General features: G+C 41.2%; 5 protein-coding genes across 8 annotated transcripts; 3 read left to right on the forward strand and 2 right to left on the reverse strand.

The window, feature by feature from the left end:
* Nucleotides 1-490: 490 nt before the first annotated feature.
* On the forward strand, nt 491-1,459 carry LOC310932516 (G-protein coupled receptor 183-A-like; the record flags this gene model as incomplete). Its single annotated transcript, XM_083895843.1, has 1 exon — nt 491-1,459. The coding sequence occupies one exon, from the start codon at nt 491-493 to the stop codon at nt 1,457-1,459; it is 969 nt and encodes a 322-aa protein (XP_083751969.1).
* A 2,231-nt stretch (nt 1,460-3,690) lies between these two features.
* Nucleotides 3,691-5,699, reverse strand: LOC310932517 (nuclear factor 7, brain; the record flags this gene model as incomplete). Its single annotated transcript, XM_083895844.1, has 6 exons — nt 3,691-4,232; nt 4,348-4,466; nt 4,551-4,573; nt 4,656-4,886; nt 4,960-5,055; nt 5,301-5,699. The coding sequence occupies 6 exons, from the start codon at nt 5,697-5,699 to the stop codon at nt 3,691-3,693; spliced, it is 1,410 nt and encodes a 469-aa protein (XP_083751970.1).
* A 3,355-nt stretch (nt 5,700-9,054) lies between these two features.
* On the forward strand, nt 9,055-11,459 carry tubb4bl (tubulin, beta 4B class IVb-like; the record flags this gene model as incomplete). 4 transcript variants are annotated; one of them, XM_083896743.1, is made up of 5 exons in its annotated part: nt 9,055-9,111; nt 9,969-10,077; nt 10,206-10,316; nt 10,402-10,478; nt 11,337-11,459. In XM_083896743.1, the coding sequence occupies 5 exons, from the start codon at nt 9,055-9,057 to the stop codon at nt 11,457-11,459; spliced, it is 477 nt and encodes a 158-aa protein (XP_083752869.1). The 4 variants fall into 4 exon arrangements, with proteins under 4 accessions (XP_083752869.1, XP_083752866.1, XP_083752868.1 ...); XM_083896740.1 differs by having other exon boundaries at nt 10,402-11,459; XM_083896742.1 differs by lacking the exon at nt 10,206-10,316 and having other exon boundaries at nt 10,402-11,459.
* Nucleotides 11,460-14,073: 2,614 nt separating this feature from the next.
* Nucleotides 14,074-18,295, reverse strand: crb3a (crumbs homolog 3a; the record flags this gene model as incomplete). The annotated part of the gene is made up of 3 exons (XM_083895845.1): nt 14,074-14,283; nt 14,389-14,432; nt 18,184-18,295. 3 exons carry the CDS (start codon nt 18,293-18,295, stop codon nt 14,074-14,076), a joined length of 366 nt encoding a protein of 121 aa, XP_083751971.1.
* A 2,552-nt stretch (nt 18,296-20,847) lies between these two features.
* Nucleotides 20,848-24,643, forward strand: asf1ba (anti-silencing function 1Ba histone chaperone). Its single transcript, XM_083896752.1, has 4 exons — nt 20,848-21,140; nt 22,335-22,450; nt 23,036-23,212; nt 23,970-24,643. Exons 1-4 carry the CDS (start codon nt 21,032-21,034, stop codon nt 24,159-24,161), a joined length of 594 nt encoding a protein of 197 aa, XP_083752878.1. The 5' UTR covers nt 20,848-21,031; the 3' UTR covers nt 24,162-24,643.
* Nucleotides 24,644-25,003: the final 360 nt, after the last annotated feature.

Here is a 25,003-nt window from a genome sequence, read left to right on the forward strand (position 1 = left end):
ACGGAAAAAACAAACACATTTTGGCCACTTAACAAAAGACTACAACTTCTACTGTTGTCTTTCCTGGTAAATTTGCATCACTTAGGTAAAGTTTTTAGCTTACTGGTGGGAGTCAGCAGTGGATTACCAATTCCTGTGTGCCATGATGTAAAATTGTTGATTTTCTCTCTGAACTATGGTACGGTAAAGTGAGCAGTTTACTTCAGTTTACAGCCAGAAAGAGCTGTCTAACTGTGAGCTAAAGCAGAAATCATACCTTTAAAACATTGTAGACTTAAGACCTTTAGCGTGAGCCTTTTTTATGTTGCTAAAAATCTCTTTTTCACAGAAATGGCAGTATTAATGTGTCACAACCTCATTACAGCTATGCTTCAAAACACATGAACGATCCCTAGAACCCTGGCATTAATAGAAAACTAGTGTTTGTCATTGAGAGATAAATTGATATAGTTAAACCTCTTATCCTCCTATCAGATTCTGCAGTCGAAACATGGAGAACAATGTATCTTCACCGCTCAACGTGACTTCCGTTCCGACCAAGCTCCCTCTCAATACCACGGCTGAAATCAACGCCACGGTAAAACCCTTCAGCGTGTTTGATGGCTGTGAAGATCTGCACGAGGGCATTCTCTTTGACTTGACCCTGCAGTGCATCAATGTGTTTGTGGGAATCCCCGCCAACGTGCTTGTCCTTGCCGTCCTCATTCGCAATCGCAAAGAACCCTCCACTTCAGACATATTCCTGGGCTGCCTGGCCTTCATGGATGCCTACTTCAGCTGCATACCCCCTATCATATTATTGAACCTCTACCTCTGGAAGAGCAAAGGAGTGTGGTCCGCCATTAAGTTCTCCTATGGTGTGAAAGACACCAGCGGGCCCTTGTTTCTTTCCTGCATCTGCCTGGATCGATTTATAGCTGTGGTCTTTCCAATTCAGTTTGGGCAGCTCAAAGACATTAAGTACAGGTTAAGCCTCTCTGTGGTTGTCCTCTGCCTCACCTTCGCCTATTCAGCAGCCAAGACAGTGGGAGGCCTCCCCAACTTTGAGAAGGTGTTCACAGGTGAGATCCTGGCAACGTTTACTTGGATGGTTGTGTGTAATCTGAGCATCCTGTACGCCCTGAAAAGGTCCCGTGGTGCAGGAAAAGATGAGATGCACCCTATGAAGAGGAAAGCCTTTAAGATGGTGCTCTCTATCCTTTGCATCATTGTGTTTAACTACCTGCCTCCCGTGGCACTCTTCCCATTTGAAGATTACTACTCCCCTGATGCGTTTCGCTGCTACGTGCAGCCTGTCGGCTTCGCCTTCCTCAACATCAGCAGCACGATCCAGCCACTTGTTTACCTGTGTCGTCTGGAGAAAGTGCCTTTCATCCCTGACAGCTGGGTTAAGAAGTGTTTTTCCTGTTTTACCCCAGAAAATAAAAAAAGCCCACCAGCGCAAAACCAAACAGCTTGAGATAAACTTCAAAATATCAGACACTGAATGTGTCGTGGATGCCGTGGATTCCATTTGTTGCTAAAACTGTTAAACTATCTGTGAATGAATGTTTATTTTAGTCACTAATTCTAAGCCTCTTTACTTCTGTCATGTGTATTGTAATTATCAAACTATTCAGAATATTGCTGTCAGAACACTTATATTCGCACAAAATATCACACGAATGTATAACTTGAAGTTTGCCCAAATAAAGATTTTTTATTATTATTCAATTGAATAAAAACCTGATAAATAAATGTCTCAACATTATCATCTTTTTTTTGCACATGCAAAACCAGCTGTTCATGCTGTCATCAGATCAAAACATTTGTGAGGCTTTGGCACCATCAAGTGTACAAGAGAAAAACACACTCTACCATTCATAAACCCTGAATGTGCACAAGAACCAATTGTCAAGCAAAAGTATTTTGTGAGGACATTTTGGCTGGTCTGCACAATTTTGGAGGATTAAGGCCTGTTTTTAGGGTTAGGGTCAGATTTAGGTTAGGGTTAGCATTTAGATGTTATTGTTGAGGTTAGGGCAAGGGGCTCAGGAATGCATTATGTCTATGAGTGTCCACACAAACAATGCAAAACTGCTATGAGTGCATGTGTAAGAAAGAAAGGGAATTTGGAAGAGCTATGATGCTAACTTTTGTGAATGTGACTATTAAAATTATTGTATATTTGGGGAAATGCACTTTTTGGCTTTCTTTAGTCTAAGTTAGATAGCAATATCAACATATTGCAGATACTTGCTGTATGTTAACTTAGCAACAGCTTTACAACAAGGTCGAGCAACATCTTTGTTGTTAAATCTGCAATTAAACTTCTGCATAAAAAAAAAGGTATTTTGATTGGGAGTTATTCATTGGAAGTGTTGCAAGGCATTCACTGGAGGTTTAGGAATGTTTATGTCCTGATTAACTCCTGCAGTTTAACAATAGATTTTTGTTGTTTGCATCATCCCTCCATCTTTTACTGGTTATCTTGTCAGACAGAAGGTGGGATGGCAGTCATTTTGACATGTTTTAGCAGGAAAAAGCACAGGTGTTGCGGATTACATTACAAAAATGACAGTTCTGTTAAGTTCATGTACGAGAGGACAGTGTGACAGTGAACCAGCATGCACCCTGAAACTGAGAAAGGTAAATGTAACACAACCATGATTCATTTGATTATTTACACCTGAGATTTTCTGTGACCTTTCAAACGACTGCTGTGCAACAGGCCCCATAAAACCCTCACCACCCCCAACCTAGAAGGAAGATAACCCAGAACATGCCAACTCAAGGTCAGGATTGACCTCCTCACTGGCTTTCTATGTTATTGTAATTTAATATGATAGAAGATGGAAATGTGACTGTCTTGGAACCTGGACAGCTTCCCCCCAAAAGAAGATTATTCTAAGAAAAGTTGTCAAGATGTTTGCAGGTGATGAGAAGAGTGTCTCTTTTCTGTCGCCCAAGCACCTGACTGCCGTGGGTCTAGCTCCACCTGTACCATTACTCTGGTACCCCAAAGCAAGGGTTATGAAAAATGGAACGATTTTGGTACAATTCCTAATGGAAACACAAAAAAATATGTACCGTATCATACCGAACTGTTCCACTCCTATTGTCTCTGAGGCCTACTTTACACCTTGCATTAAAATGCATTTTACTGTGATTGGATTGCAATCAGATTGCAACACCCAAGGACAGATTGTTATCGGATCTCTAAAACCACTTTGGGTGGTGGTCGGAGACGCATTGTGACCAGACTGAACAGAAGTGGAAGTGCAATGTGGTTCTGATGCATCTCAGAGCCACCAAATACCTCTCTGCTCCACTCAGTCGTTGTGGAGCTGAGACGTACTTGATGGCTCTGAGCACAGCAAAAACGATGTGGGAGGGTTGGTGACTGTGAACAGATAGCAATCGGAGCTTGCCCTGATTGGAAACTGAACTGTGATTGGTTGACCAGCACAAGGTGGAAGTTTCATGCCCTTTACCCATATGCCAGATAGTCTAGGAAGTGATGGTTTGCTTGTGTGTCTGTTGTGACATCACAAATGTAAGGAAGTAAGAGCCTGGAAGCTGTACAGCTGTTTTCTGGGAGCATTATTGTAAGAGAGAGAGATAACTCTCTGTATCAATTGATATTCTTTTACCTTCACTCTATCTTCTCTCTCTCCCCCTCCTTCTATGTCTTACAATAACTCATTGACCCTACTGTTGACGCAGCATTGTGACAAGTACCTTCTCGGGCATTATTCTCAGTGGATGACTACTCTGTGTATAAAAATATGGAAGAAGCGTTTCTGTGAATGTGTGTGTGAATGTAAAAACAACTGTGTTGTCGGCGGGGTCAAAAAAAGACACCGTCCCTTTGTTGTAGTCCAGTTGCACTTTGATTTGTTTTGGCATTCTTGAAAGTGCCAGTGGGGTGGGTGGCGAGGTCATGGCTCTGAACTCTCCATCTCTGAAACATAAAGTCCAGAAGCCATTTTCAGGCCGAGCGGAGACTTCAACGTTCCGGGGTACAGACAAGGAGGCCACGCCCAGGAGCCAGTCCTGATTACTTCCCGTTTCCACGACCCAGTGGTGACTTCCTGAACCAAGCGGGGACATGGCTACCACTTCAGCACTCATGTGGAAACGCTCTGGGTTGTCCGGGCAACAACTGGGCTGCTTCGAGTAGTGGAGGGAAGTGAGATTGTCAGACAGGATGAGGCAGGGGTGTGCTGTATTTGGGTCCAAAGTCACTGGAGCTAAAAGATGGGACATGAGCCAAAAAGACACAAGTCAAATAGGGTGTGAGTTGTACCTGCTCCATAATCTTTAAGTAACTAAACCTGAAGGAGAATAAAAATAAAATGAACTCACTGTAGTCAATGTGGTCCAGCATTTTCTCCCAAACTATGTATTTGAGGTTGCAGAGATGCTTGGTTGTGTCGATCAGTAATCCAGACATGTTATCTGATCCAAGCACAAAGCTGTTGCTTCTGTCAAAACAATAGATAGTTTTCATTGACAAAATGCCACAGTTAACACACTATAGCATCAACATGTCATTTTGGTGACCTTACCTATCATCGGTGGCTTTAAAATTCTGTAGGGGGAAAAAAAGAAATGTCACAGTGGGACTTTTTTTTGGAAACACTGATATAAAAGATAAAGTTGACAATGCAAACCTTCAACAAAACCATGTCCTCTTCTTTAAGCTGCTCCTGTATGACCGAGATTGTGTCCGTGAGGGACAGCACTTCTGCGGAAAGCTCTTTAATCTTATCCTTCATTCCTGCAATCTTCTCCTCCTCTTCTTGTTTCACCGCTGCTAATCTGTCCGACTCCTCCTGGCTGAGCATCTGATGGAGCTGCTCGAACTGGCTTCTGATCAATCTCTTTGTCTCCTCTGCCTGACTCTGTCAGAGATTATGGCAGATTATTTGCAATTCAAGAGAAATATGTAAGACGCGTCGGGTCATCGCGAGTTACCTTGATGTACGTGGACATGACTGCAGACGTCTTCTGAATTCTTTTGAGGTTTTCCAATTTGTCTTGCAAGGTTTTAAGGGATAAAGCGAGTTCATCCTGAGAATGAAACAGACTTCAGTCAGCAGAGAGCAAAAACCCTTAAGTACTTTAGATACCACTTTAGCCATTGATCACTCACAATGCGGATTATCAGGACAGACTTGCAGAACAGCATTCTGGCTTTAGGTGTTACAGTACATACTTCACTTTAGCAAAAACAGCAGCGGTGGTTATAGTGCGCTGCTGTTAAAATACTATTGTGAAACACACGCACACACACACACTTTGTTTACAACCCTTACCTTGCAGTCCAGCACTGCCTCCTCTATGGGTGAGTAGCTGTGGCTCTTGTGAAGTTTAGAATACTGACACACCACACAGATGGGCTGTTTGTCAACCAGACAGAAGAGTTTCAGCTTCTCACCGTGCAGGCTACAGTTCGTCTGGTCCTCCAGTGCCTCCGCGCACTGGTCCCTGACCAGCAGAAGAGCCTCACAGACATTTTTAAGAGCCAGATTGGAGGGAGGACTGGACTTGGGGGCTTTCCGTCTGCACACCGGACATTCGCGTATACCTGTTTCCCAGCAACGCTTGAGGCAGACCCTGCAGAAGCTGTGGCTGCATGACAGCAAGACAGGGTCTGTGAAGATGTCACAGCACACCGGGCATGTCAGATCCTCCTCTGGCAGTGACATGATCATAGCCTTGCCATGTACAGTGAGAGTAAATCCACAGTTTTCCACAGCACGCGTCCTTAATGAATCCCCCCGTCACTCAATAATTTAGAGTGCTGCGTTAGCTTCAGAGTATACAAACCGCCTATCTTGCGGTTGTGAAGAAGTTCTATTGTTCTTGACAGACTGTAGCAAATGCTCTTGGTTTTCCTGTGCATGACTTGAGTGGGAGTAACTTAAATCATGTGGCAGAGTGAAAAAGATTGCGTCGGGAAACAGGAAATAAAGCCCTATTGGTCAGGTCTAAAAACGGGTAAGTAAGGTAGGACATGCATTGGAATGCAACCACACAGGATATATGAATGTGAATGTTTCAGCGTTGGCTTCCACTTTATCAGCCCAAGCCAAACAAGCACAAACAAACATTTCAGGCTATTTGGTGAGTCAGTGTCTGGTCATTTAAACAAGGGATGATAAAGTGAATATAAAATACTGGTTACAAATTTCATGCACCAGTTGCATGCAAAGTACTGCACTGCACTGTTGTGTTCACAGGAGAGCTGGTTTCTGCCTTTTTGCAGGTGAGGTTTTAACTGAACAGGATAAACCAGCTCGGATAATGTTTTTAGCACGAAGGCCATACCATCACAACCACTCTCTGAAGTTTCATTGTTTTTATGCATTGTCAATATTCACATAAAAATGATTTACATAATACAACATTGTATATATCGTGTGCCTGCTGGTCATGTTTGCTCAAATATATGCAACAGAGAATGAGAGGAACAGATTTATTACTTTCCTAAAAAAAAAAAAAAAAAGACTTCCATATCTATAATACAAAAGCAGAATGTTAAATTACAGAACACAGACAACATGTGGAGGTGTTGAAGCAGGTTCAGGTTGTCTTTCCAAGTGACAAATGTTATGTTTGTCTTTGATTTTAGGGTGTGAACATCCAATGACGTACAGTGAAGCGTCATGGCCTTCAGGCGTTAGGGTGCAGATTATTTTTTAAGCTATTGGTGATTCTGTTTTCTGTCTGAAGAGTAGAGAAAAGTTAATGTGTATTTAACTTTTAAACCAGCTCATGTGGTCACTCTCTGAAGCTGATCCATTCATTTTACATTTTTGATTTCATTTCATTTAACAAAAAAGGTTCAACCCTTACAGTTTCTCACGTCAATCACTTCATCCAGGCCCATTTGCGTCGGATATACTGGCCCTGTATTTACTGAATAGCACATTAATACCAAATATTGCAATATCATCAAATTGACACATGAATGTGCATGAAGCAAATGCATTAGTGGAATGGCTTTTTAAATGTTGATCATTTAGTGTTTCAACATTTCAATTTCTCTTAAATTGTACATACTTTATGTGGGTGTTTGGCAAGAGAGACGTAAAACACAAAGTCAGGAGCGATATGTAAAACGTGTCTTGCTACTATAAAGTACACAGACAGTAAAACTAAAACTAACCTTATAACTCACCTGAAGAGGCAAAACAGTGTGACTGCAGCAGATTTATATATTTATTTACTGTGTACCAGTTGGCAGGGCATGCGTCAACTCCCACTTCAAAATAATGAGTGTTATTTACCCCTCCAGCAAATCTCATATGTCATAATTTGGCTTCGAATAAATGATTGCGTTTTTTGTAAAAGCGTCATTGAAACATCAGAACTCCCTCTTTGTTTCATGCTCTCATACTCAATTGTTCTACAAAGACTTCGTGGAATGGTTATGCTACAGAGTTGTTACCACAATAAATGATATCAATATTATTTTTTGGTAAAATAATAAAGACCACGAAACTGGACCTTATGCTTTGCTTATTCTAGCCAAATCTTTCATCCACAAGGCAAAAAATACACCAATATTTACAATAATTGCTTTTGTGGTCATGAACTTTGGGTTATGACCCAAAGAACAAGATCCCGGATACAAGCGGCTGAAATTAGTTTTCTCCGCAGGGTGGCAGAGCGCTCCCTTAGAGATAGGGTGAGGAGCTCTGTCACCCGGGAGGAGCTCGGAGTAGAGCCGCTGCTCCTCCACATTGAAAGGAGCCAGCTGAGGTGGCTCGGGCATCTGTATCGGATGCCCCCTGGACGCCTCCCTCGGGAGGTGTTCCGGGCATGTCCCACCGGGAGGAGACCCAGAGGAAGACCCAGGACATGCTGGAGTGACTATGTCACTCAGCTGGCCTGGGAACGCCTTGGGGTCCCCCCGGAGGAGCTGGAGGAAGTGTCCTGCAAAAGGGAAGTCTGGGCATCCCTTCTCAGACTGCTGCCCCCGCGACCCGGCCCCGGATAAGCAGAAGAAGATGGATGGATGGATGGATGGATGGATGCTTTTATAATAACATCCAAAAATACACAAATTCCATAAAACTAATGAATGCCAAAATCCTCTATGCATTACAAAATGCGTGTGAGCACCCCTTTGATAGTCAATGCAGTAAAGTGCAATGATGCTGTTATTGGGATCCCCCTCAAGGGGGCCCCTCTTACATGTCCATTGTGCTTGGGGCCCCCAAATTCCTTCAAACAGCCCTGCCTACCCAAGTCATAATTATGAGATGCTACGTCATAATATTGGGACACTATTTTGTAATTATGACTTCTGAGTAGGCCACACGGCTGGGGTCGTGGTTAGCACTCTTGCCTTTGCAGCAAGACCCATCGTTCGAGCCCTGTTTGGGACAAGGGCCTTTCTGCATGGAGTTTGCATGTTCCGTGTGTGCGTGGGTTTTCTCCAGTTTGTCACGTTTCCTCCTACAGTCCAAAAACAACATGCAATATGGGGATTAGGTAAATTGAACTCTCTAAATCGACCGTAGGTGTGAGAGTGAGAGTGAATGGTTGTTTGCCTCTATATGTGGCCTAGCGATGGACTGGCAAGCTGCCTATCACCCTATGTCAGCTGAGATTGGCACAGGATAAGGATAAAGTGGTTGAAAATGGATGGTTGGATGGATGGAATTAGTATATATTATAACTTAGTATCTGATAATCATGACTTACTAATGTTCATTTTTTTATTTTGTTCAGGGCTTCCATACACACTAGTGTTGTAAATGAGAAGTTTAAATACAAATTTTTTTTACAAAAAATAAAAGTCAACGATGATGTCACCTCCTCACATCCTATCCGCCGTTTCCACAGATCTTGGTTCCGCCCTCTCTCCTCCGCTCTGTGGTTGCCATGGCGATGACGTCAAGTTGCACCACCGCTTTAGCCCAGTAGACGCTTCCAGAGGCGGAGCCTCGACTCCCTTGTAATCGACTACAAACGGGAGCCATTATCCGCTTCTGCTGCTGCTGCTGCACAGATTCTCCTCTCCTGCTCGACCGTCCTCCTCTTTTCACTCCTTTCAAGATGCGCGAAATTGTGCATTTGCAGGCCGGTCAGTGCGGAAACCAGATCGGAGCAAAGGTACTTATATGATTTTATTTTGGATTCATTTATTTCTCTGCTCGGTTTAGTTCAATATGAAGTGTTCCTGCAGCTTTCTAATCCATCCATCCATCCTACCGGAATTTTCTAGAAGGAACACAGCATGACGGGGTGTTTTTTTATGTTCTCCATTGAAGGTTTTTTGTAGAAAATTGAGAAAAATCAGAGGATTTATTCCCTGCAGCACCGGGCTAAAAAAACACATAGATTTTGAGTATTAATTGTACTATTGACAGAAATATCCATGCTAAAGACATATATGCATTCAATTAATGCATTCAAAATTACATTTGATGTGATTGCATTTTTTTGCTCAGTGCAGTGATCTCACCATTGACTTGAGTAGTAATGCAGCCTAATGACAGCAGCCTCCCCTCCCCCTTTTTCATCTATGTCCTATTTTTATCCCATTTTTTCTTTATCTACTAGGGCTGCGACCATTATTCAAGGAATCCATTATTAATCGATTACTAAATGAATTGTTAACTGTTTTGATCATCGATTCATCGGTTTGAATGAGTGATTTTTTTTTTACAAGCTTTCTTATTTTTCAGCTTCGGGAACATTTCCCTTAAAGCAGAATCATTTTGGTTTGTTGGGAAACGTGTTGTTTTATCACATTAATCCGTTTTCTAATGGTTTTTCTAATGGCATCAACCTGCTAGATCATTGATTGATCATCTGCTTGACTGCTCAAATAGGTACTTTCGGGGGCTGGGAGTCTGCAAACTGCTACTTATTTGAAAGAATAATACATTGTTAGCGTTTATTACTGTGATTATTATTATTGCTTGAGCTTAATTATGCTTCTCACACCACGCCTATTTTTCTTTCAGTTCTGGGAGGTGATCAGTGATGAGCATGGCATTGATCCCACCGGTGCCTACCATGGAGACAGCGACCTACAGCTAGATAGGATCAGTGTCTATTATAATGAGGCCTCAGGTAGGCCTACAGATTCACCTTAAATAGACACACAGCAAAACGATCAATCTCATTCCTCCTCTTATTCACCCAGCTATCCTGCTGTGCACAATGATATGCATCCATGTCTATGTTTTGCCTGATTTCAGGTGGGAAGTACGTGCCCAGAGCCATCCTGGTGGATCTGGAGCCTGGTACGATGGATTCGGTCAGGTCTGGCCCCTTTGGACAGATTTTCAGGCCTGACAACTTTGTCTTTGGTGAGCTAATGATGATGAAATGACCTATAATCACTTTCTTTGTTTCCTGCATCAGCTCACTAAATTGTAAAACTCTCGATTATAGGCCAGAGCGGAGCAGGAAACAACTGGGCCAAGGGCCACTACACTGAGGGAGCTGAGCTGGTGGACTCTGTCCTGGATGTAGTCAGGAAAGAGGCAGAGAGCTGCGATTGCCTGCAGGGCTTCCAGCTCACTCATTCCCTTGGTGGTGGCACTGGCTCTGGCATGGGCACGCTGCTCATCAGCAAAATCCGTGAAGAGTACCCCGATCGTATCATGAACACCTTCAGTGTGGTGCCTTCTCCTAAGGTGTCTGACACTGTGGTGGAGCCCTACAACGCCACCCTCTCTGTCCACCAGCTGGTGGAGAACACTGATGAGACCTACTGCATTGACAATGAAGCTCTCTATGATATCTGCTTCCGCACACTCAAACTCACCACCCCCACCTATGGAGATCTCAACCACTTGGTGTCCGCCACCATGAGTGGTGTGACCACCTGTCTGCGTTTCCCCGGGCAGCTCAACGCCGATCTCCGTAAATTAGCAGTGAACATGGTGCCGTTCCCCCGTCTTCACTTCTTCATGCCGGGCTTTGCCCCCCTCACCAGCAGAGGGAGCCAGCAGTATCGTGCCCTGTCTGTGCCAGAGCTCACCCAGCAGATGTTCGATGCCAAAAACATGATGGCTGCCTGTGACCCCCGTCATGGCCGCTACCTCACTGTGGCCGCCGTGTTCAGGGGCCGCATGTCCATGAAAGAGGTGGATGAGCAGATGTTGAACGTGCAGAACAAGAACAGCAGCTACTTTGTCGAATGGATCCCAAACAATGTGAAGACAGCGGTCTGTGACATCCCACCACGCGGTCTCAAAATGGCCGCCACGTTCATCGGCAACAGCACAGCCATCCAGGAGCTGTTCAAGCGCATCTCTGAGCAGTTCACCGCCATGTTCCGTCGCAAGGCCTTTCTTCACTGGTACACAGGCGAGGGCATGGATGAGATGGAGTTCACCGAGGCTGAGAGCAACATGAACGACCTGGTGTCGGAGTACCAGCAGTACCAGGACGCCACCGCCGAGGAGGGCGAGTTTGAAGAAGAAGGAGAGGAGGAAGTCGCCTAAACCCTCCGTCCACCCATCTGCCAAAAGTCCTTTCACCTCATCCATTTCATCACACTGAAAAACAGTCACCATCTAGATCGCTGTTGCTCTAGTGTTAGACATTGGTGTTAAGAGATACTAGTGAAGTTCTTGGTTAAAGACGTTTTTTCTATGTTGTAACTGCACTAAATCATTTGCATCCTTCCATCTGTGGTGTCATTGCTTTGCCAAACTCAACAGCAACTGCAACTGCGAAGCCCTGAAAATGGAGAATGATTAAAAAGTCTCACTACTTTCACTACGTCTCGAGTTTTTATTAAATAACTATATTTTTATTGATTTGTTTTCCTGTGTACTCTGACATTACCAGGCATCACGTGGTAGGTGATTCACAACCTTCTAAGGGTCACAACGCAAACATTATGTTTGATTCAAATGCAGAATAGTCGTTAATGTGTTACGTTCTGTGAGAAGTGAACGATCCGAAAAGAGGAAATAAAAACAGTCACATGAAGCAGGACATAGGTGCTAATCATGCCGACCTAGTTCGTAAACAAAGGTATGCAGTGCAGCTTGAAATATGGGTCACATACTAAGTAAAGAAACACGTGGTAGGACACTGATGTGCCATAAATACAATTATTACAACAGCTCACAGTAAAAAAAAAAAAGTTTTATAGCTGTCCTGATAAAGAACTTTCTTTTTTTCCTGTTCATATCAACACTACTTCTTCTCTCCCAATCAGCGCAATGACAGATAAATGTCTTATCAGTGAGGCGTCTCACTGAATGTGAAAGTTGTTCTTCAGAACTCTGTGCATGAAAGACATCTAGATAAAAGCATCACAACCCAATAAGGATGCATTTTTATTTTCTGGAGATACAGCCATGTGAGAAATGATTCGATTTTGCTGGTAATCCAGATACAAATCACCATATGGACACTTTGGAAGAGGACTGTCCTCTTTGAAAAACTAAATCCTGCCTTGATGTCCTCTATAATTTAAAGTGGGAAATTTCACTTCTGACTTTAAAAATCAACTTGATATGATGTAATGTAATATATATTCATGTATAATAAGCATAGCAAATGTATGTTCACATCTAATATGTGCAAAGCTACTGACAGAAAACTACAGTATGTATAAAAAGGGATAAGTTGGTGTAAAAGTATGTGGCCTTTTGTCTATAGTTCCAAATACTGAGATTAAGTGATTAAAGGCCTGTACGTAAAAGATCAGACAAACTTAACATTTCTTCATTAAAGTCATGAAACAATGGCTTCACTGTTGCAGTGATTTCCTCAGGTGCTCTGAGGGCCTGAACTTTTCACTCTCGGTGCTTATCTGCGTTGCACTTTTTATCATCCTAAAACATTCCCTGCACCGATGCCTGAGGACGACCCTGTTTACACTTTTTCTCAGAGCTGCCTTAACTATTTAAAGTCTTATATTTCAGTCTGTGGTGTAAAATTATGGAACAAGCCAAATGTGGAATTAAAACAAAGCTGGAACCTAATCCAATTTAAAGGAACTATATGGTGGGTTATTTTTACAAGGTACAGGAATATGGTTAGGTGAAAAACAAATGTGTATTAATCTGTATTCTGTAAACTGTAATTACTGCTGTGAATAGTCCTCTCCATGTGCAGTATGATCTAATATAGATCATGTTTTATTGCTGTGAATAGTATATGTTAGAAATATAATCCAGATAATTATTTATATGTCAACTGTGAATGGTCGTCTATATTTGTAATATGTTAATAAAGTGATATAGACAACAATTTATATATATATATATATATATATATATATATATATAATATAATATATATAGGGGTCCAAGAGAGAATATAATTCAAGATCAAGGGGTAGGATTAAATAAGTTAATACTTCTTCCTACCCCATTTCAAACATGAGTGTGGCATTACATGTTTGAAATAAATAAATAAACACATATTCCACTACTCCATACCCTTAATCTAATTTTAACTGCATACCATGCAAATGATCCTATACACAATGTGGCCCACAAGATCTCGGTAAAATGCTGTGACGTTTAATTACTCAAACATGACATAAACATTAATAAATATGTTGTGACAGACAGTGTAAAACATCTCCGCTCGATCGCTGCACTGTTGATCAGATGAAATGACTTAAGCTTAACATTTGTTAGTCAAAAAGTGTAAACAGCTGGTTTGTGTTTGCTGGGTATATTTTCCCGGGTATATTTTCCCGGTGTGAACTTCTCAGGACTCTCTGTGGCAAAAAAAAAAAAAAATCATTTGAGGCAAAGGAACAGTGAAGATTCAAATCATCGAGGTGTAGCTAAAACAGGAACGTGTGTGAAAACTACAATTATTACAGGGGATAAAATACTGTCATTTCAGTTTCACTTGTGCAGAAGAAATTAGAAAACCTAATTGAAATGTTGGACTGTATTAAAATCCACTGGAAGTTGCATCCAGCTGCTTCTCCTCGCGGAACCACACATGAAGCAGTTTAAGGCGCCTCAGACTTGGCACTCTGTCCTCTCAGTCCTGAGAGACTCTTTCTCTTTCTTCGATCAGCTCAAAGACGAGAGACTGCTGTGCACATTTTTGTTTGAACACGAGGGACCACAGTGTATCTCAGATGAGCCTCTCCTCCTTCGGTAGCTTCAGTGCGTCCGGTGCAGCCGCGCTGTGTGTGCCGGACTGTTCCTCAGCGCTGGGCATGTACGTCCCTTCAGTCTGCCTCTTCTTTTTCACCATGCAGAAGAGCCAGCCGAGGACAGCCAGGATTATGAGCAGGACACCCAGCGTGACAGTGGGGGCCACAATGGCCGCAATATTTGTACCCTTGAAAAAAAAAAATGGTAAAACAGAAACAGCACAGGGATCAATTTGGTGAAAGTGCTTGATATTTTTCTTTTGTTATTATTCACTGAAGTTTTTCTCACTCACATTTTCATTGGAGGTGGTGTTACTTGCTGGGGTGGTGCTATTCCCTGTAAAAAAAAAAAAGAGCAGAGACTTTTGTGGTCATGATGTTTATCACATTTTAAGATAACACAGCCTTTGATGTTAACCATTAAATATCCTCTGCAGTACCTCTTCAACTAGTTGTTTTAAAGGTTTTTAGTGTTCATACAAACTAATGTGTGAGCGTCTGGATTCTATCAGTCTTAGAAGGATGAGTTTAAAGAAATATGCCCACATTTTTGCTGACACGTGTCTGGTTAATAGTGCCGGATTAAACACTGACCTGCAGTTTGTTAATTAGTAAACTTCAGAGGCACCAGTAAGTGGATTTTGTTAACTCCGACAAGGCCAAGTTATTTCTTTCCACCTGCTAAGAGTGTGCATACAGTGTTATCCTTACAGAAAGCATTGTTGAAAGGGGTCATATTATACCCTATTTCTCATTAACTAGTTGGTGTCCTAATGAACATGTCTGTGACATGCTTTGGTCAAAATACCGAAGAACACAGAATGCTTTGTTTAGTAGTATCTCTTTAGGTCCACCTTAAAGGTCCACCTTAAAAAAAAAAGTCAAACGAAACTTAAGAGACAGGAAATGACATTAGCTACTGGGAGCTAACAGCAGTTAGCATTTGGAAAAGTGATCATTTGCAGGCACATTGCAGTCATATATAACATGTATCCACTGGACAGATAAATCCTCTGAGGCTGGAAGTTTGTGTAGGACTCTGTGCTGCACTGTGGAGCCAAGAATAGAACTTTTCGCAGACTTAGCGGACTTCCGGTTTTCGGATACCGTTGCCCTCTCCAGCACTCTCGCATGTTTAACGCACAAAGCGGAGCTCCGCGAGACAACAATTCCAGGAATTTAGCGCATTGTGACGTCCCAATGTGTGCGTAAGTCAACATCATGTGTTTAATCTCCTGTACTTAGACTGAGGAGGACCACAAAAACATGAGTGAGTCATCTTTTTCACACTTTGCCGACTGCTAGGATCTCCAGAGTCCCAAATATAAGGATTTAAATGATTAAAAAGTTGATATGGGACCTTTAAATGTAAAAACAGAGGAAATCACTCTCCACTAATGGCTAAACAATCAAACAAAAACACCTACTTTGACCTTAAACAACTGTATCTTTTAATCATATCTTTGTGGTGACCTTATTTCGACACACACAGCAGGTGTGGAGAGAGACGTACTTTCAAGGTTGCAGATATCCTACCAGTACTAATGCTGTTCCCACGTATTTTATCCATGAGCGGCCATGTGATTACAAAGTGACATCATGAAACTACACAGTGACCACTTGAGCAGGAGACCGATGACTGACCGCGGCGGGGGAGAAGTTCAGGAATGTACAGTACACTGCAGCTACAGAGTCAGCTGAGTCAAAGCACACACTGGATCATAATGTGGAGAGGAGGGAAGAAGAAAAAAAACAACAACCCTCCGATGCCCTGTTGTTGTGTTTGTTTGTGTTCAGCATTACTTTACAGAGAGAGACACACATTTCAAATCAAGCCTGATTGCATTTCCTGAGTCAATCATTCACTGGTGGCAAATAGTAAACTTTACAAGGGCAAAAGTACAACCTGATAACAGGTGGGGGAGGGGGGAGACAGGACAAGAGGGGAAACATTCATGCTCAAAAAGTCATATTAGAAAAAGTAAGTTGCACTGCTGTGGAAGAATGAGGGAACATCATATAAAACTAACTAATATACAGATCCAGTACAGACTAACCAACTCTTTATCAAACTGAAAACGCTCAAATACAAAGATCTAGTTGACTTTACAAAAAAAAAAAAAAAAGCACAACTCATGCACAAAGTCATTCATCCAGGGGGTTGCTTCAGTTGAGGGAAAGCAAATATGGTTAACAAGGAATTTGAATGTTTAAAAACAAACAAAGACTAAATACTGTTGTCTCGAATTTATGGAATAACCTCAGCAGATGAAATGAAATCACGTGGAATAATAATCCAATTTCCTTCGATATAAGATACTAAACAAATACAGGATGGAAATATGATGATTTGTTTGTTCCTGTTTGGGTGCATGTATTATTAGTGTCTTCAATTTAATATTGACATAGATTGCGGGACATGTATCATATTAAGCAAAACAGGTCATTGTATAAACATAAAAACAGTAAAGTAAACAGTAAGGTAAGGCCACCAAAAGTTCTTACTTCTGCCTGCACACAAGGATTTGAAGGAAATGATTTATTACAATGTTCTGTGTTTTTCTTTCCTTCTTTTTTGCTTGTCTTCTTTTTGTTCTTTTTATTATCATGGTCGGGGGAATAAAAAGTATTCAGTGACTGATAATGTCTGCTAAAACTCTCCCTCATAGAACACAGAGCCTGTCTTAATGCAACACTGTGTAACTGTTGCTGGACGTGCTGTCTCTGTAACAAACCACGATAAAAACAGATTTTCTGATGACTTTTGATGTTTGTTGATGTTTTTTAACTGACCTCAGTTCAGCATTACTCTTGAGCTTGGTGAATTTCACCATAGAGCTGGGCTGTATACTGACTTTTTAAATGATATATTTTCAAACACGAAAAATTACACTCTACACTCTTAGAAATAAAAGTGACAGGTAGAACCATATAAGGTTATTTGGCTTGTCCTCATAGGAGAACCTTTTTTAGAGAACCTGGAACCCTTTTGGAGCATTCCACCAAGAACCCTTTTAAAACTCTTTTAAAGGGGAAAGGGGTTTTAAAGGGTTCTCTGGATCAAAATGGTTCTTACTGGAACCATTAGTGTTACCAAGAACCATTGAAAAAGCCTTTCTTTGGGAAAGGGTTCTTCAGAAGCAAAAGGTTCCAGGTAGAACCTCAGCCCTTGTAGAAGGACCCTTTTGGAACCCTTATATCTGAGAGTGCCATTTCACCGCAGCGTGAGAGTGGATGGACTGGCAATCCGTCCAGGGTGTAACCCGCCTATTGCACTACATCTGCTGGGATTGGCACCAGCACCCCCTGCCATCATCATGTGGAGGATAAAGCGGTAGAAGATGGATGGACGATGGATATAGAATTCGATGGTACCGTTTATTCAGCTGCTGATTAATACCTTTGCTGTAGAGGGTTAGTGTCGTCCTCAGGGAGCCAATTTAATTTACTAATAGTAATAATCTAAACAGTGGCCAATCTTTACTTTATTTGTCACCACTGCCACAAAATTAACATTGACAAACATGGGATTTAATTGTTAAATTTGCATTATGTCCCGAAGCAATGTGAGTCATCCCAACTCTTTCATTTCCCTCTCTCTGTCACTCTCACACACACATACACACACACACACACATGCACAGTTAGACTTGTTGAAACATGCTTCAGTTGGCGATCAAAGGCGCATGACAATGTTTACTACATATTACTGAAAGTTGTGCACCTGCCGAAAGCACCTGAATGAACACACTGTGTTTTCATTATGTGGTTTTATTAAGTGATTCCATTATTGAGGCAGAGGTCTGCGGTGCAGAGTGGGAATAAAAAAAAGAGGCTCTGATCGTTGAGCAACCAAATAAGATTTTGTAAATATTTTTGTTTCAAAATGAAAAGCACAGAGTTGCCACAATTCATCTCTTACTTCAGCTCTTGCTGACAAGCCTGTGCATGTTTCAGATTTGCTCTGGAACGTCTTTATATTTATCATTACGAGATTTACTAGTGTGTGTTTGTGTGTGTGTGTGTGGGTGTGGTCAGAGGAACACTTTATCTGAGTGCTGAGGATGAAGACATGGTTTCTGACTCACCCCACACCGGATCAGTGCTCAGCAGGAGCAGTAAAACACTCCCGACCACAGCTCTTAGAAGGGCCAGCACATCCGGACATGCTGCTGCCGACGACGCCGCTTCTGCTGCCATCTTTGCCCCTGGCCAGCGGGGACGAGTAAGCTGCAGACTGCAGCCCCTGCAGCTTCAGGGCATCAGCTTGCCCCCATTTTCATCTGGTACAATGTAGCGTCTTCCTCCTTGAACTGATGAAGACACAGGAATTTCATATGTTGAAATCGACTCTGGTAGAGAACCAGGGCCACAGCCCACTGTCTGGGTATAGTCTTTGATATTCACACTGTTAACATTTATCTGTTACCACATCATCCATCCATCCATCCATTATCTACCGCTTTATCCTCCACCAGAGGGTCGCTGGGGGTGCTGTGCCTATCTCAGCTGAGATTGGGCGATAGGCGGGGTACACCCTGGACAGTTCACCAGTCCATCGCAGGGCCACATATAGAGACAAACAACCATTCACTCACACTCTCACACCTACGGTCAATTTAGAGTGACCAATTCACCTAATCCTAACCACATCATATGAAAATAAAAATATTATTTTGATAATAACATAATAATAATAACAATGACAGTAAAATTAATTCAACATAGGACCAAGATTACCCCGGAATAGTGTCAACTTTATTTCTAGAGCACATTTAAAAACAACCAAAGTGCTTAACACAGGTAAAGGCATAGCAACAAGGTACAAAACATAAACTCAATAAAAACATAAAAGTAAAACAAGTTTATTTGTCTTATCTTGAAGTGAAAGCAAAGAAGAAGAGGGGGTGATTTAAAGTTACACTAAGAGATTTGACACTATTCCAGAGTATTTGGTCCTAATTAACATACTTTAATGCTGGGAAATGAGCATTACACACGTATACACATCTATACAGAGGGACTAAATTCAAAGTTATCAAAGTTATTATCTTTTTTTTTGTTATCTATCTGGCCATGAGCCATTGGAGGATTTGCATGATTTTTAGGAGCATGAAACCTTTCTGTGAAGCTCTGGTATAATAAGAAGCAGTGAGTCACACAGTCAGTCAGTCAGTCAGTCAGCCTGGTGCTGAATCATAAAAACCTGCTCAGACCACAGGAACAAATACAGCTATTCATAGATCATATGTTTAAAGTACAACTTTAAAAGTGTTATCCTCTTTCTTTTCACTTGCAGCAACAACAATAACAACAACGTGGTTACATTGTAATATGCTTCACAGGTGACTCACCCTTGATCCAGCTGTTCACAGGTGGTCACAGTCAAACTGGAAACACGGAGCAGGTTCGACTCTTCTTCACGGCTTCCGCCTCACCTTGTCATGGTTTAGTCAACCTGAGGAAAAATGGTGGTTTCAGGCATAACATAAACAGGAAAAGATCCTCCACTATCAGCCTGTGCAGCACACCTGTTGGTGTTTTATGTAAAGCAGCTTTTTTTTTCTTCTTCTTCTTCTCTCTACTGCTCTTCAAATCGCCATTGGTCACATGGTTCAGTTTCGGGTTACATTACCTGAGCGCAGTTATCCACCTGCAGCAGCAGCAGCAGCAGCAACACAACAGATCCTTCTTTGTACAGAGTCGAAGGAAGAAAAAAAACGCAGGGAAGGTCAGTGAAGCAGATCAGAGCCCAATTTCTGCTGCTGCTTTAGAAAAATACTCCTCACAACTAAACACCTTCAGAGCTTGTAGAATAACAGAGTCAGTCTATGTCAAAGTTGGATTAAAGTGGTATTTCCTCAGCGGCAGCAGCTGCAGTAGTAACAGCAGCAGGTTAAAGTGTGATGACAGGTTATACTCGCACTTGCTCACTCCAACCTGAACCTGCCGTTAAGTTCCTCCTCTGTTCACCTAGCAACCTGTTGGATAATAGTGGTGGTTGGAGGTGGTGGCATGAAAGAGCGCCCCCATCAGGTTTCATGTTTCCCAACATGAAAAGGCATATCAACATTCCTGGGATATTTGAATGATGAATTCGGGGCAGCCAGCTGATCCACTGCAGTCTCTAATCCTCAAACAACCTCCCCCTTCTTCTCAGACTCCCAAATCTGTGGTTTTCACAAAGTTTTTCCACTGACCTGGCGCTAATATTTAGTGATGTGACACATTTCTGATGTGTGATTCACAGTCACTCGACGAGTTCACTGTAAATGTAGACAATCGCGGTATGTCTTTAAAGGCAATAACACGTGTGGTGTGAATCATGACAGTACTATAACTAAAATACTATGAACAACTACGTATTGCACACCATACAATATCATAAAAAATATCTATCTATCTATCTATCTATCTATCTATCTATCTATCTATCTATCTATCTATCTATCTATCTATCTATCTATCTATCTATCTATCTATCTATCTATCTATCTATCTATCTATCTATCTATCTATCTATCTATCTATCTTGTATCTATCTATCTATCTTGTATATGACCACACGGGGGCGATAAAGACGCTGTGCATTGTTTCCTGTGACGGAGTCAGCTCTTCTTCGCTCTCGAACTTACGGCTTGCCGTACGCGCGGTAAAGCGAGTACGCGGCGGGAGAGCTGAGTGTTCCTAAACTCGTAACAAAGCTGTTCGCAAAGCGTATCAAGTAAAGCAAATCGTGTCCATTCAGCCGTTTGTTGTTTTTTTCTTCCTTTCTTTTTTTTCAAAGCCTCGTATTTGGTTAAACCCAACATGTTTGGGAGGCTCTTTGTTGGAGGCAGTGTTGCTTTTAAAACATTCCCCGGGAAAGTGGTTTAAACGTTTGCCGTTGGATTTTTTTTTTGCTAGCCTCGTTTTAGCAACAGCGCTCCAGCAACAATGGCGAAGGTGCAGGTGTTGAATGTGGCTGTCTTGGACAACCCGAGTCCGTTTGGAAGCCCCTTTCAGTTTGAAATAACCTTTGAGTGCATGGAGGACCTTCCTGAAGGTAGGCACCGTCGCAGAGTGTTTACTGATTGTCTGAGCAGTCTGTCTAACATTGCTAACGGCCATTAGCTTAGTTGGCTAACGTCAAAACAAAGTCTGGAGGTCTAAAATGGACCGTAAAAGTAACTTGTCAAGGTTCTCATACTCGTTCAGTCCAGTGAAACTTTTAAACGTATAAGCTAATTCAAACTACACCGTGAACAATGTCAACGTCTGTGTTCTGATAAACGTTTACTTTACCCAAATGTTTTTATTGAGAAAAAAACATGTAGGAAAAACATCTCTCCAATACTGGAAACACACTACACTCATTTCCAAGGTGTATACATTATGCTCGGATAAGAAATAAACAACAGTGAAATGTGAAAAGTGAAATAATTAAATAAATAAACAACCTATCCTCCCCCTTGCTCAGATGACCATTATATAAATAAATGGTAAATAAGTAAAGGTAATAATAAAGTAAATAAATAATAGTAACACTAATAATAATAAGGAAGAGATACTACACATTACTTCACACAACTCTGCAAAAAAAAATGAGCTTCAGTTCACCCTCTCAGGTCCTCTTCAAACCGTTTACATTTGAAAAAAAACAGAAAAGTAACAGAATATTGTAACAGAAAATTATTGCCCACAGCTACTGCTGTTTCTACTTAAGAATGCACAATGTTGGACTTGTGCTGATATATCAGGAGTGCTTGGGCCGATAACTAAAACCGATAAATTTTCCCCTGTGCCCAAGTGAAATAAACATAATTGTTTACCTACTCATGTCAGCAGACGTAGATATACATTTTCTTCATTGAGCAAAATAAATAAATAAGAAATGGGATTGTGTGACGTTGCATAATGGATGTGTCTCCCATTTTTGGTGCTGTCTGAGTTGTTTACGTTGCACTCTCAGTCGTTTCAAGATGTGAAGGTCTTGCACCCAGCCATTAGTGAACTGCATATACAGATTTGTAGTTTTTAAACTGATCCGATTTATAAGCACTCATGCCACAAACCTCATTTAAATAGATGACCCCTACCCGTGTTTAGCAGTCCAATAGCAGAAGGTATGAAGGACTTGGAGTAATGGTTTAAAATGAGAAGAAAGATGCTTGATCAAGATATGTCTACGAATTAATCTGTATTTCTGAATTTAATGATAAATCCTAACTTAATTTTACTTTTCTTTTTCCCCCCATAGACCTAGAATGGAAAATCATCTATGTTGGTTCAGCAGAGAGTGAAGAATATGACCAAGTCCTTGACTCAGTCCTGGTGGGCCCTGTACCTGCTGGGAGACATATGTTTGTATTTCAGGTATGTTTCTGTTAGGACAAAGAACTGAAAAGCTGCTTGTGGAAGTTTAATTTTCATTGGCAATGTTCTATTATGCCTTCAACACTAATTTTGTCTTCTAGATAGCTTTTTAGTTATTTACTGATCATTTTCAGATATCAGATATATCAAACTGACACCTCGTTTACATCCCCCAAACAACCTGTAGACTGCAACTAATTTTGCTGTCCTGTCTACTACTCATCTGCCCAGGTGATAATGCAGCTTCACAGTTATCACTTATCATGTTGTGGTTGGTTGTTTATCCAGCTATAAAACATGATGAGATGGCTCACATCAAGAATGTGGCCACTCAGTTTTTGATGACGAGTTGAGTAAAAACCTGAATCAACCTGATTCAGCTTTTACTGCAATACTGCTGCAGACCATCACCCCTAATGTTTAAGCCAATTCCTGAGTTATAGTATAGACACATATCATTGTACCCTGTGAAAGTATGAGTCAGGGCGAACAATGAGATGCAATTGTATATATAAAAACAGATTAAAATTAATGATTTCCACAATCTTTTTACTCCTTTCTTCAATGTTGTTTTTCTTCCAACAGGCCGATGCCCCAAACACTGGCTTGATCCCTGAGAGTGATGCCGTAGGTGTAACTGTGGTGCTGATCACCTGCACATATCGTAGCCAGGAGTTTATCCGCATTGGTTACTATGTGAACAATGAATACACCGATCCAGAGCTCCGTGAAAATCCACCTATCAAGCCAGACTACACACAGGTCTGACTCAGTATATTTGTTTGAAGGTTTAAGTATGTACATTATGTATGATGAGAATGATAAAATGAATTGATCATAAAAGATTAATAACATCAGATTACTAGACCAACTAAGTGTTTTTTTAAACTCCCAGCAATTTTCCTAATTCAGTTGGTAACTTCATTAATAAGCCACTGTGATTTTTGCTGTATTAGGATGGATGATGAGGATTTTGTTTGTAGGTGTAACATTTTTAAGGCAGCTGACCTTTGGATTGAAACCTTTCATGTACAGGTGCAAAAGAAAAGATCAGCATCAGGGATTAACAGTGATGGCAGTTGCAAAAGTGTAGTTTCATGTCAGATAGTATAGTTATTTTGATGATTTACAGCTGAATGAACTGTGATCATTGGTGATAACTCTAAGACAGCAAGTGAAGCTTGGCATCATCTAAAATGTTATATTATGATTAGAACGTGTCACTAGTTTATCACAGATAACAGATGTATTGTTAAGTGATGGTGGCAAGATACACATTCGCAAAATGACTCAATAGCTAGAGGAAAATTATTAAATTAACATTCAAGGTTTCAAATACAGCATGTTCCACAGCATTTGTTAGTCTGAGTCACACTTGTACAAACACAGTAGTCGAGTTCAAAACTTAACTTTCAATTTATAGTTAATTATAAAGATCATGGAAACATTAGATATATCTGCATATCACTCTGATTTGTCTCCATAATATTAATATCTATTTCCATTTTTCCCTCTTCAGCTTCAGAGAAATATCCTGGCATCGAACCCACGCGTTACCAGGTTCCATATAAACTGGGAAGGTTGTGCAGAGAGAATGGAAGACTCTGAAAATGTGGACCCTTCATCAAACTCCATGCTCCCCCCATCCTGTCTTCAAGGTAAGGCTCCACCCATGGGGATACTTCCAGATAACTCCATGGACTGCCTATAGAGATGACCCGGAAGATGAAGTGACCAGAAAGGTGACAAAACGGCATGAGACCTTGCTAACAAAGTACGCCTGTGGACATTCTCGTGTGGATGTACAAACATGTTTGCTTTACAGCTGCATTAAGTTCACCAAGGCTTGTTGTCACAGATGAACTCTCACCTTGGGTTTCAGATGAGTGTTTGTTTCAAGGAACATCTCAAAGGAATATTCATGACTAAGAGCTGGAGGATTCCTTTCCACGAAGCTGAAAGCAATATTGTAATAGTTAAACTCACAGGAGAAAAACGGCTACAAAAAATTAAAAGCCACCGAACTGAAATAGAGCAGAAAGCTGTGTTGTGATTGTCCTTCCTTTTTTGTTGGTGGAAAATGGATTTGTACCAATTTAGGAGGATTTCAGCACTGAAGCAATCGGCAAATAAATTGCTGTGTTGCTGAAGTAAAATGCCATGATCTGCCATCATATTTGTCTTCAAATTCTTTATGCACTTAGAACCTCTTCCCAGGTATGAATGGGCTATGTATCCCATGTTGTGTTTGCTATTTTATGTTCCAAATAAAATAACATTGTATTTGTTATTGGTCTGTGATGGTGAACAATGTTTTACTTAATTTGAACCACTTTGTCTTTACTCTGTCCAACATTTTTATTTTTCAACTCTACCACAAATATCAGTAAGTGTTGTCTTATATTTTTACATTTTACTAAAGATAGCCTGTGTTAACGTCACACCCAATCACAGATGAGTTGGATAAAAAGGGGTGGGTAGGCTACGTGAAACTTGTTTTGAAAATGCTTATGCTTCAAATTGGTTGACACTTACAAGCTATCCGTGTTGTTT

This window comes from Microchirus variegatus (genome assembly GCF_963457635.1).
Source record: "Microchirus variegatus genome assembly, chromosome: 10".
In the NCBI taxonomy this organism is placed as follows: domain Eukaryota; kingdom Metazoa; phylum Chordata; class Actinopteri; order Pleuronectiformes; family Soleidae; genus Microchirus; species Microchirus variegatus.

Excerpts from the sequence above, each read along its gene's own strand:
- asf1ba (XM_083896752.1), top strand. The coding sequence starts at position 21,032 with ATGGCGAAGGTGCAGGTGTTGAATGTGGCTGTCTTGGACAACCCGAGT. Across the intron at positions 21,141-22,334 it reads CATGGAGGACCTTCCTGAAG|ACCTAGAATGGAAAATCATC; the intron begins GTAGGCACCGTC and ends TTCCCCCCATAG. Across the intron at positions 23,213-23,969 it reads TCAAGCCAGACTACACACAG|CTTCAGAGAAATATCCTGGC; the intron begins GTCTGACTCAGT and ends TTCCCTCTTCAG.